The 13,020-nt window shown below is 46.7% G+C and overlaps 1 protein-coding gene across 1 annotated transcript; it reads right to left on the reverse strand.

The window, feature by feature from the left end:
• Nucleotides 1-4,440: 4,440 nt before the first annotated feature.
• On the reverse strand, nucleotides 4,441-9,496 carry C2H7orf25 (chromosome 2 C7orf25 homolog). The gene is made up of 2 exons (XM_055126842.1): nucleotides 9,400-9,496; nucleotides 4,441-8,343 (listed from the first exon to the last, which is right to left on the reverse strand). The coding sequence occupies exon 2, from the start codon at nucleotides 8,320-8,322 to the stop codon at nucleotides 7,057-7,059; it is 1,266 nt and encodes a 421-aa protein (XP_054982817.1). The 5' UTR covers nucleotides 8,323-8,343; nucleotides 9,400-9,496; the 3' UTR covers nucleotides 4,441-7,056.
• Nucleotides 9,497-13,020: the final 3,524 nt, after the last annotated feature.

Here is a 13,020-nt window from a genome sequence, read left to right on the forward strand (position 1 = left end):
ATGCTAAGTGAAATGAGTCAGAAAGAGAGAGACAGACATAGAAAGGTTGCACTCATCTGTGGAATATAAAATAACAGAATAGGAGACTAACACCCAAGAATAGTAGAGATAAGTACCAGGAGGTTGGCTCCAAGGCTTGGAAACTGACCTCACATGCTGGAGGAAGGGGCAGATCACACAGAGAAGGGAACACCAGGTAAAGTGTGGTTTGAGGACCCGCACGGGATGGGAGATGCGCGCTGAAAATAGAATATAGACCAAACATGATGACCACGCAATGCCTCTGTTGGAAACCACAGCACCCAAAAGGAGAGAGAGATAAAAAGGGAATGCCCTGCCACAGAGGTGGGGTGGGGTGGGGTGGGGTAGGGGGGATGGGGTGGGAGGGTGGGGGGATATTGGGAACACTGGTGGAGGGGACTGGGCACTGGTGGAGAGATGTAAACAAAATGCAAACATGAAAGCTCATAAGTTTGTAACTGTAACTCACGGTGATTCACTAATAAAAAATATATTAAAAATTTTTTAATGGGACTATCTTAAACTAAGAAGCTTCTGCACCTCAAAAGAAACAGTGACCAAAATACAAAGGCAGTCTATAGAATGGGAAACGATATTCACCCAATACCCATCTGATAAGGAGTTGATATCAAGGATATGCAAGGTACTGGTTGAACTCTACAAGAAGAAAACATCCAACCCCATCAGAAAATGGGGGGAGAAAATGAACAGAACTTTTCTCAAAGAATAAATCCGAATGGCTAAAAGACACATGAGAAAATGCTCTACATCACTTATCATCAGGGAGATGCAGATCAAAACAACAATTAGATATCATTTCACACCACAGAGACTGGCTCACTTCCAAAAGAACAAAAGCAACCGGTGTTGGCTCGGATATGGGGAGAAAGGGACTCTTCTTCACTGCTGGTGGGAACGCCAACTAGTTCAGCCCTTTTGGAAAACAATATGGACAATTCTCAAAATGCACACTGCTGGAGGAATGGATACTCGATCATTGTATAACTGTAATGTAAGCATGTAAGTTTGTAAGTCTGTAACTGTACCTCATGGTGATTCACTAACAAAAACTTTTTTAAAAAAAATTGGGGGCCAGAGAGATAGTACAGTGGACAGAGCAATTGCCTTTCATGCAGTCAATCCCAGTTTGATCCCCAGCACCAGACATGTCCCCAAGTATCACTAGGAGTGAGCTCTGAGCACAGAGCCAGGAGTAATCTCTGTGTTCAGCTAGGTGTGGTTTCTCTCACAAGAAGTTATTTATTTATTTAATTTTTAATTTATTTTATTTATTTTATTTTTGATTTGGGGTCATATCCAGTGGTTCTTGGGGGCTGCTCCAAGCTCTGTGCCCAGAAGTTACTCCCAGCAGTGATCGGGAGACCAGGTGGTGCCACATAATGGTACCATCCAGGCCTTATATCCAAAGCATTTTCTCAGCCTGCAGAACTATCTCTCCAGCCCTTAAATCAGTGCTTTTAAAACATGCTTTTACATGACCTTATTTCCTAGTCATAACTATGTTTTTTCATATTATTCACTCTCTTCCCATTTTTTGGATCCATTGTGCCATATAAACTGAGTTTAACTGATACTTAACTATCTTTTTAAATTTTATTTTCGTAAGGTTGTTCACATTGATTATATTCAATATTTCAACACCAATCCAGCTACCATTATACCTTCCCACCACCATTACTTCAAGTTTTCCCACCACCATTCAAGCCTGCCTGCCAGGGGCAGATACTAGGCATTTTATTCTCTATTGCTTATTATGAATACCAGAGAGGCCACACAGCTGCAAGAGCAGCTGCACACTTCTGAAATTCTAAAATTGTAAATGGTTGGGGTCCACAGACATCTCTGTAGGGATCTAATTCATTTTTTTTCTTTTTGGGTCACACCCAGCGATGCTCAGGGGTCACTCCTGGCTCTGCACTCAGGAATTACCCCTGGCGGTGCTCAGGGAACCATATGGGATGCTGGGATTCGAACCCGGGTCAGCCGCATGCAAGGCGAACGCCCAACCCGCTGTGCTATCACACCAGTCCCATGGGATCTAATTCATTTTGAGATTCATTTGTGAGTCTCTGGATCAAGGCCGCTTAACTGCATCTTACCTCATTTTAAAAATATGTCATTGGGGCTGGAGTGATACTATAGCAGTAGGGTATTTGCCTTGCCAGCAGCCAACCCAGGTTCAATCCCCAATATCCCTTTTGGTCCCCGAGCACTGCCAGAATTGATTCCTGAGTGCAGAGCCAGGAGTAACCCCTGAACACCACTGGTTGTGACCCAAAAAGCCAAAGAAAATAAAATCCTGTCGCTTGTGAGAGATAATATGGTGGATAAGATACTTGGCTTACATGCAGCCAATTCAGGTTTGATACCTGACACCATGTTATGATTCTCTGAGCACTGGCAGGAGTGATCACTGAGCACAGAGCCAGGCATAAGTCCTGATCCCTTGCAGGTATATACCCCCAAAATTACTTCCCTCTTCTAATTTTTTTAACCTTTGCTAAGTCATGGTTTTGTCTAATGAAGTAGGCCCTGGAGAATATGTAGATTTGCTCATGAATATCTCTGTGTGTGCCTATTTCTACATAGGTATTATTATGATTTGTGCTTGTGCATGTGTGTATATGTGTGCAAATAGTGCCAGGAATAGAACTCTGGTTACATGCATGCAAGGCATGTACTTTACTGCTGAACCATATCCCCGGCCTATGAAGGCATGATCTTTCACTATATATTCTAGTCTAAATTCAGTGACACATTACTTACTATGTCTAATATTACATTATTATATTGTTACTAAGTGTAGTCGCTGTCTTGGGAGGACCACATCTGTGGTTGATGCAGAAAGCACTTTCCTCAAAAAAGTGCTGCAGCTGTTTACATTCATGTTTGCAAACATACATGATAATAATATTATTATCACAGTATATAAGGCCTTGTATGCAACCAACCCTGGTCTGATTCCCAGTACCAGATAGGGCAGGGATAATAAAATCATCATCATCATCATCATCATCATCATCATCATCATCATCATCATCATCATCCCGTTGATTGTCGAGTTTCTTGAGCAGTCTCAGTAACGTCTCCATTCGTCCTAGCCCTGAGATTTTAGAAGCCTCTCTTTACTTGTCCTTTCCAATGGTGCCACATTGGAGGCTCTCTCAGGGTCAGGGGAATGAGACCCATCATTGTTACTGGTTTTGGCATATGAATACACCATAGGGAGTTTGCGAGGCTCTCCCATGTGGGCAGAAACTCTCAGTAGCTTGCCAGATTCTCCCAGAGGGAGAACTAGGCTATAAGACGTCACATGCTTCTGGGAGCTTGGTTTTATAGTCTCTGGATGTTGGCTGTTTGTGGGATTACACAGCGCTGGGGGCAGTCCCTGGGTATGACCACCTAGCTACTGGAAAATGGGGAATCTGGGTGGAAGAGGCCCAGTCCCAATCGGAGCAGCCTTGGAGGTCTCAGCCCCCGGTCCTACACACCTGGGTTCCTCTGCCGGTTCCTTCATGCGTGAAGCTCGTGTGGAGAGAGGCCTTGAGCATGACTGTGGCTAAGCTCTGGAGGTCTTTGGCCAAGGGAGCTCTGCTCAGGGCGGGGAGGGAAACTGAAGCTCACCCCTTAAGTCCCCGGGGAAGACAACCCAGGCACGAGGACAAGAGACTCTCTGCCCTTTTTAATCTTTACACTTTTAATGAATGTACCAGGAATCTGAAAAACCATGAAATTGTGATTTCTTTATAAAAGTTATTCCAGTAACTACCCACCTTACAATTTGGAGGCAAAATTTCTTTTTATTTAATTTAAGCACTATGAATTATGAAGTTACAAAGCTATTCATGATTGGGTTTCGCATATCATGCATATCACTTTACTTCCTTTCAGAAGTCCTTCTCCAGAGTGACCACTTCCCCCTATCATTGATACAGAGCCCCTTCACTGACCTATCTCACTGATCCGTACCTTGGCAAGATTCCTACCAAGGACCAGTTTCTCCTGCTCTTCCTTTCTATTGTTTTGGGGCTTCAGTTATTCCCCTATACTTCTTTATAAGTGAGATCATTCTGTGTCTGTCCCTGTCACTCTGACTCATTTGACTCAGCATGATACCCTGCAGACCCCCCTCATATATCAGCAAATTACATCACGATCACGAAGTCACGAAGTCCCGTTCCCATGGTGTATTTATATGCAAAATCCAATAACAAGCTGTATCTCATTCCCCTGAGCCTGAAGAGCTCCCAGTGCAACATCGTTAGGAGGGCCGAGTCGAGATAGACTTCTAAGATATCAGGGAAAGGACGAAATGAGATGTTACTGAGCCCGCCCGAGAAATCGGTGATTAACAGGATATCGTGATCATGATGATCGTGATAGGGACAAATAGAGTTAGCTGTGTGAGGTTTTAGGATGTGTGTAGGGGTGCAGGACATGTCCAAGGAGCTCAGGCCGCTGGTGTCCTGGGCTAAGGTGTCTGCGTTCTCTGAAGGTGCGACTTCTTGTATTCCACCTGCTCTCCCTTGGCTGTCCTCTTCCCTTTCCCTTGCACATTTTTTGTCAGGCGGGGAAGCTGGCCCTGATCTCCCAATGGCAGGGCTTAGCGGAACCCAGCTGTCCGCTCTGGCTCTTCCTTGCTGTGGGGCCATGCTCACCTCCTGTGCACAGGTGACACGGAAGTGGCCCAGGCCTCCTCCTGCACTGCCAACCTGTGACCACCGCAGGGAGCAGCAAATGGGACCACATCATCCACCCAGACTTTTCTAGAAATGACAGTGGCTCCCTAATATCAAAATCTCAGACAACTCTTTTCTGGCTTCGTCTTGGCTTACAACTATCCACATGCGCCTAGACTCTGGACAGGCCTTAATAGTCATGCTTCTGTACGTTCCAATCCCACTCCCTGTACACACCTCGTAAAATCTCACAGTGCTCACTCCCAGATCCTGACCCCACTGGATTAGCCTTACTTTCTCCCTAAAGATTTCAAACATAATTCCTTGGAATACATAGCACATGAATTATACTTCAATTGTTTGGCTCTACTTTATTATTACTATTTTCAGTTGTTTACCTCCATTTTAAACCAAGCAGCCCTTACAGCAAAAGTTAATCGTTCATTTTTCTGCCCTCCTTTTTTTTTTTCTGTTTTTGGCAGAATCAAGGATTGAATCCAGGGCCTTATACCTGCAAGGCAAGTGTTCAACTGCTGAGCAGTTATCTGCCTCCAGTCCCTTAGTTTGTTTTTGCTTTGGTGTCACACCCAACTATGCTCAGGACAATCCCTGGCTCTGCACTCACAGATCACTCCTGGAAGGGTTCAGAAACCATATGGGATGCCTGGGAATTGAACCCAGGTCAGCCGTGTGCAAATGCCTTTCCTGGTAAGCTATCACTATGGTCCCATTATAGCTCAGTTCTTGTACCAAATACTTGCAAATATACTTTCCAATGCCTCTCTATACTAAATTAGAACCCAATCAGACATTCCCTAGAGTTAGTAGTAGAATCTTTCCCATGAGAGGCTTATTCTTCAAGCCTGGGTTTTCCTTGGACATGTTATCTTGTCTCTCGCTCTTTGCTTGCTTACATTTATCTCTTGTTCTCCTCCCTCATACTTTTCTAAGTTTCAATAAAAAGTACCTTGCTTTCACAAACAAAAAATCTTTCCCAAGAGAAACTCTATATATTTTTGTATTTCATTTCAATGTTCAGAGACTTAATCAAATTTTACTTTCTCAACGTTGTGGAGGAAAATAGTTTCTCTTTTCAAAGTTGGGAGTTTCCACAATAAAAAGGTCAGGTAATGGAGAGGTAAATCAAGTTTCTTTTGTATGTTTAGTTCTAAGATTTAATTTTCCAATTTTTGAAATGTGGTGGGTACAAATCTACCTTGATAATTGGTTTGTTGCAAATTAATGAAGCACTAATTGCACTGTGAACACCAAAAAATGTGTTTTAATTACAAGTTATGTCATGTAACAAGAATGGGATCTTTTCTACTGATGTCATGACAGAATTGCAATGCAGTTGTCATGTGCTATTCAATGTTACAATATGGATAATATTTTTTCTTAAAAATTTCTTTATGTAATTACCAATTTACTCAACTTACTATTTCACCATAAAGGTCCTAGGTTTGGTTACATGATTATCTTTGCATAGATGGCTATCAATAGATTTGTGGGATTCACATGATCAAAATTCATTTCCTATATTATTATTTTGGGGGTTTTGGGGGCCACACTCAGCAGGGCTCAGTAAACCACATGGTATTGGGATTGGAAACCCAACCCTGAATACAAAGCATGTGCTCAGCTTGTTGTTACCTCTCTGGCCCTATTTTCTATATTACTATATTTTTGTAAACATACCCACCAGACTGGGCCTGACACAAAATAATTTTTTCATTACTAATAGCCATGCTTTTATTTTTTATTTTTGAGCCATCCCTGATGGTGCTTACGGACACGCCCAGTGTAATGCTCAGGGGGACCATGTGGTCCAAGAGAGGGAAACCAGGTCCCCATATGCAAACCATATACTCCAGCCCTCTGAGCTATCGCCGTGGCCACAGCTTTTAAATACAAAGTCAATTTAATTGTAGACCTTCCAGCCTCAACCCACATCAGTTAATAAGCCAATACAATAAAAAACAAACTTCAGGTTTCTCTCCAGATATTTAATGCAAGATGCAGTGTAGCCATGTCATGAAATGCTATTACCAGTAAAAGCGTTGTATCCCTACCCAATCACACAAAAATACTCTGATACAGTTAAAAGCCATATATAGATGTATTTATGCTTAACTGCTCAGACAATAAGCTTTTCTTGAGCTTTTTTTCAACTTCAGGTTATATGCTTTATAGATGAAACACCTAACTTCACTGGCTTAAAGGTTCTAAGCATTAATTTTTCTATAGACCTCCATGTCACCCATCCAATTTAAGACATAAAGACTCAGGCTTTGGTATAAATAAATTATTCCATGACAATACTTAAAGGCTACCATTAGTATTGATTATCAGTTCTATAGTCTTTTGGTAAGGGAGTTGCTAGAACTTCCTTGCTTTCAGTAAGTGCTCTGGGCTGATGGACAAACACACTAAACTTAACGCCCTGGTTGCTAGCAGCTCGAACAAAACCACTATTGGCAGTCATTGTGATGGCTCTTAGGGTGTCCCCTGTCCCAAAAATTGTTAATGAGCGACTATTGATTTTTGAACTGGCCACTAGGTTCAAGGCACGCTCAGAAGGCTGGTCTGGGACCACATTAATTCGCTTAATTAGCATAGTGGCCCTTTCTCTCTCTCCAGGTCCTCCTAAAGTATCCAGAATAGACTGAAAGTCCTTGACAGCAGATTCACAAGCAAACAACTCCTTGTCCTTCATAAATGCCTCTAGCTGTGGTAGAACCTGCTCTTTCCTCTCTTGCTCTGCTTGTTCTGTAAGTACTTTTTCCTTGAAGATAAAATGGCAGCCTCCATAACTGAGAGCAGATACATATGTGATTAAAGTAGTAATGTCCAGATTTACTCTTTTGCACACATCAACCTTAATCTCTGTTGGAAATGCAACACTTGCTAATATATTGTCTCTGTCTACTCTAGTAACTTGCAAAAGTTCAGGTCCTTCATCATCAGATTCACTTTCACTTGGTTGGAACTCTTCAGGGTGATCTAACAGAGAGTTAACTGCTACTATATCTCCTCTCACAGATATCCCCATTTCTCTCAGCTTCTCGGCCATAGGGCTGGAGACACTGTTATAAAAGGCGAAGATGATGTGAGGGTTGCTATACTGCACGGGCTGCTGGTGACTGGCCTGGAGGAAGTCTTCGGCCTGCTCAATGATGCTTTTGTCACCATACTGGCCCCTGCCAAGCCAAATGTTATGCAGAGCTTCAGCCTTTCGGCCAATGGCTTTCACCCAAGTATGACCACCATTTGCCACCACATCCACCACCAGCGTCTGCTTTTCTCCCAAGGAATCTATGTAACCGAAGACATGAAGAACACTAACAACTTCTTCCAGGTTTTCTGCTGATTCCACAATGGCTCTTAGGTGTGTCAGATTTGTGCTCTGTAAATGGGACTCCTTAATAGCTACTTTCCCAGCTTCTACTTTCTGCAGGAACTTTAATTCTGCCTTCAATTTGCTGCACAGCTTTGCACCACCCTCTATGCCACCTTTTCTTGATCTAGAAAGTGATTCTGCTCTTTTGATGAGTTCCTTGGCTATCGCTATTCGTTCACAAAGCATGGAGTGTGCAGACATGCTGAAAGCATTATTCTTTTCCTACAAGGGAGGAAAAAAAAGATACGTTGAAAGAGCCCTTAAAAAACATGGCAATCCGGGGCTGGAGCAATAGCACAGCGGGTAGGGCGTTTGCCTTGCACGCGGCTGACCCGGGTTCGATTCCCAGCATCCCATATGGTCCCCTGAGCACCGCCAGGAGTGATTCCTGAGTGCAGAGCTAGGAGTAACCCTGTGCATAGCCAGGTGTGACCCAAAAAGAAAAAAAAAAAAACCATGGCAATCCTTCAATCTAGCACCAAAGTTTATGTTAGTGGAGTCTAAGGATCTGGGCAGATACAGTTCTGACTTCAGAGACACTCTTCCAGCTAACGCTAGGGAAGCTGGCTATACTTTTTTTTTTTGCTTTTTGGGTCACACCCGGCCATGCTCAGGGGTTACTCCGGGCTCTTGCACTCAGGAATCACTCCTGGCGGCGCTCGGGGGACCATATGGGATGCTGGGAATAGAGTGTGCAAGGCAAACGCCCCACCCGCTGTGCTATTGCTCCAGCCCCAAGCTGGCTACACTTTTGAACTTTAAACAAGCTGCATTCTGACTCATTCGAGACCTTTATTTCCTCAGCGTGAATGTCGTAAGTGTGCACAGTACTTTCTAGGTATGGATAAAATGGGAAAGTCTGGATCTGGAATATAAAGAATTCCATTACGGGTGGTTTTACTGTTAAGCTGTGGGTGAGTTTTAATAAAAGGCTTAAAAAGTCAAGATAAAATGATCAAAGCTATCCACACAGATTCTATTGCTCTCTCAAAACGGACACGGGGCCTTCCTCGTCTCTCCGCTGTTCGGGGCCAGACCCGGCCCCGCGCGGAGGTCCCTCGGGCGCCGCCCGCGGGCACCCCTCGGGGCTCCGGGGCCGAGCCGGCGGGCCACGTGCGGGAGCAGCCCCAGCTGTTACCCGCGGCCCCGCGGGAGGCCCGTCTGCGCGTCCCGCCCCTCGCGGGGTCTCCGCAGCGCTGCCCGCGACACGGCCCGCGCCCGGGACACGCGAGCGGGCCCGCTCCCCGCACCCCCGCCCGCCCCCCGACCCGTCCTCACCGCAGCGCCCGCACCCCGCCCGCCGCCGCTCCCGGCTCCGCAGCCGCGCCGCCCGCCTGCACCGCTGTCGCCGGCGCCCGGTCACGTGGCCGCGCCGCTGACGCCGCGCGGGGCTTCCCAGGCGGCAGCGCGGCCTCCCGGGCGGCCATGAGGCCGCGCGGCGCCATGTTTGTTCCGGGCACGCTGCGGGCGGGGCCGGCCGATGGGCGCGCGGGGCCGGGGCGGGCCGGGGCGGGCCGGGGCGGGGCGGGCCCGGGCGGGGCGGGGCCCGGGCGGGGCGGGGCGGGGCGGGGCGGGGCCCTGCCTCCCGGCCCCCAGCGGCGCTGTTCCGGCTCGGGCGGTACTGGGCCGGGCGTGGCCCAGCGCGGTCCGGAGATGCGCCGCCTCGGGCAGGAGCGCAGAGGAGCCGGAAGTCTGTATTTGTCTGCAACACGCGTGTTAGCCGTTTTACGCTCGGGCTTCAGCGAGGCGAGTGGTGGGAGCGCCACGACGAAAGCCTGGGGTTGCGATCTCCGCCGCGATGGGGCCGGGCCCCCCAGGAGCGGACCCAGGCTTCACCCCACCCGTAGGGGGACCCCGAGCCCAGAGCCACGAGTCAGCCCAGGCGCGGCAAAAGCAAGAGTCTCGTGGCCTTGACTGTTTCTCCGAACCTAGCTTGAACTCGGAGGGAAAGGAGTAAATCCGCACTGAACTGACCCCAAGGCCAGATGCTTGAGCGCGACGCCGGTGCGGGTTTGGGAGACAGAGAGCGGTGACACTTCACTCGCCTTTTGAAAACTTGGAAGGCACAGATACCTTCTGCTCTGCCGAGATGGAGGAGTCCTTGGAGCTGGGGAACAGAATCAGAAGCTTCACGAGTTAGAAAGCCCGAGAAAGCGCTGTGGGACTGCAGTGGGACTGCGGGTGCCTGGAAGGCAGAGGGGGAGGAGAAGCAGAAGTGAGAACCGGGACTGCTCAAATGCAGAAGGAGCCAGCGCTGAAGTCCTCGGTCCCTCGGTGCCCTGCAGGCACACAGGGCCGTTACCATTCTACTATGCTGGTTTCTGACGCTCCGGCGGGAAGCCAAGAAGGGTTCTAGACACAGGCCCCCAAAGCCTGGGTAAATGGTAGATAGCACAGCGGGTAGGGCGTTTCGTTTGCCTTGCATCAGCCGACCCAGGTTCGATTCCTCTGTCCCTCTCGGAGAGCCCGGCAAGCTACCGAGAGTACACCGCCCGCACGGCAGAGCCTGGCAAGCTCCCTGTGGCGTATTCAATATGCTAAAAACAGTAATAACAAGTCTCACAATGGAGACGTTACTGGTGCCCGCTTGAGCAAATCGATGAACGGGATGACAGTGCTACAGTGCTACACAGAAACAGATGTGATGGAGGGCCAGAGAGAAGGTACAGGGATTAAGGCTAAGGCACCTGACCCACATGCAGCTCAACCAGGTTTGGTCCCCAGCTCCACATATGGTACCCAGAGAACTTCCAAGAGTGATTCCTGAGTGTTGAATGAGGAGTAAGGCCTGTACCCTTGGGTGCACCACACCTGCCCCTAAATAAAGAGAAAGATGTAAATCACCTCCAGAAAAAAAAAATGTCAGATTAAACTCATGTCGATAAATAAATAAATAAATAAACTAACTCACAGTCATAATAAAACCTTTTAGACATTGTCATTAGCCCAAAAGTGGATTTTCCTGTGCTGGTGGGGTCTTGAGAATTCTATGAAAGATTTGCATACAAAACCCAGAAGATTGAAAGTTAGACCCACTAAATTCACCTAGCGCTACACCTACATCAGTTTAATTGAGACAGAGAGGGGAAATAGAATGCCAAATTCTCATTTTGTAGAAAAGAAATTTTATGTAGTTGCTAAACTTCAAGAATCCAGAAATAACCATATAGGCCTACAATTTTGAAATACAGTGTCAAGGGCCTGATGGAATACCTTAAAAAACCCTGAGAACTGACAAAGCTCAGGGACATGGCCACTTTTGATTTTGGCCACATTCAGTAGTGCTCAGGGTTCACAACTGGCTCATGCACTGGGATCACTCCTGGCAGTGCATTGGGGACCCTGTAGCATTGTCAGGGTTTGAACCTGGAGTTGGTTCTGTATAAGTGCCATATTTGCTGTACTATCTTTCCGTCCCTAGGAATAAGGCTTTTGATAAAGTGTTATCAAATTATTAGGGAGTGTAGAGGACCACCAGGCCTGTATCCAGCAGTGCTCAGAAGGCTATGCAGTGCTGGGGATTAAACCCAGGCCAATGTCCAGTCCTTTGAGAATTTCCCCAGGCTGTTTTCTGCTCTTCAGAATAATCTCTTTGAAGCTTGGTACTGCTGTGAGGAGGGTCAGGGGAGCTCTGAACTGATGGAACTCAGAGTGAGGCTGTGTGGCATAAATTCAGAAGGAATAGACTGACTTTCAAAAAATCAGAATCTAAAACCAATGGAGCCACCAACTTATATATATTTTAGGACAATTCGTTTGAGTGAGTTTGCATTTCTTCATAATAGGGACCCAAAGACCTGATGTGAGAGGAAATTTAGAGTTTGAGTTAGCAGAGGTAGTGCCTTTGCCTTGCATGCCCCTGAGCCTGGCTTGATTTGTGTCTTCACATATGGTCCCTGATCAGCGGCGTAGGAATAATCCCTGAGCACCACCAGGTGTAGCCCAAACACCACCTCCCAAAGAGGGGAAGTTTAAGGACAGAGCACTGGAGGGTTTGTTTGATTTGGGTCTCATTTGGCATTGCTCCTGTGTGTAATCACAAAATAAATAAGTGATTGGCAGTGGCGGTCTCACTGGCCTACCACGTGTGTTCGGTGGCCATGAACCGCTTCCCTCCCCCCAGCCTGCATCCGAGCCAACAGATACACAAAGAAAGGAACAGGGCCACCAGGCTGGTTGGTGATCAGTTGCCGTTTATTCCATTCTCCGAACGCGCCTGTTCCTGTCTCACTAAGTGCCCCATTCCAGTCTCACACTGCCCCTCATCCCATCTCCTCCTGTCTCCCATGCTAGTTGCTTCCCCATGCTAGTTTCTCCGTGCTCCATCTCACTGCCCTGGTTTCTTGCCCAGCCTCCAAGCATTGAGGGTAGCACAATCAACATATGAAAGCCCTTCCTCCTGATAAGACAATGAGAAATATCACCAAGAGGTGTATTTCTCCTTTCCTTTGTCCAAAAACCATTGAAACATTCAACTTAATTCTACTTTTTAATATTAACCATTTTGTATGACATAGTAAGAGATAATTAAGCTTGTAAGTTGGCTCTCCTAGGGACATCTCACTATAGATCCCAGGCTACAGTGCTCAGACCAGATTAGTCTTTCCTAACCCTAAGCAGGGTCCTTATCCAGTTACTCTTTGGATCATGATAGAATTCGTGCTCTTATAGTTAAGTATTATGGTTCTTGGCCTGGCCGGTTTCGATGCCAGGGTAGCTCATAGATTGCCCTGGGTCCATCCAGTCCCTTGTCGGGACCCTGTCATTGGGGTGCTAGGAACTAAGGGCAATTGAAGCATAAATCAAGAAAACAGATGCCTAGTAGTGAATATTACTCAAAGTCAATTAACTCCCATGTTAGAAAAACAGCATTAACTGTCTTCCTGTTTCTATACATAT

The sequence above is a fragment of the Sorex araneus genome, chromosome 2 (genome assembly GCF_027595985.1).
Source record: "Sorex araneus isolate mSorAra2 chromosome 2, mSorAra2.pri, whole genome shotgun sequence".
Lineage (NCBI taxonomy): Eukaryota > Metazoa > Chordata > Mammalia > Eulipotyphla > Soricidae > Sorex > Sorex araneus.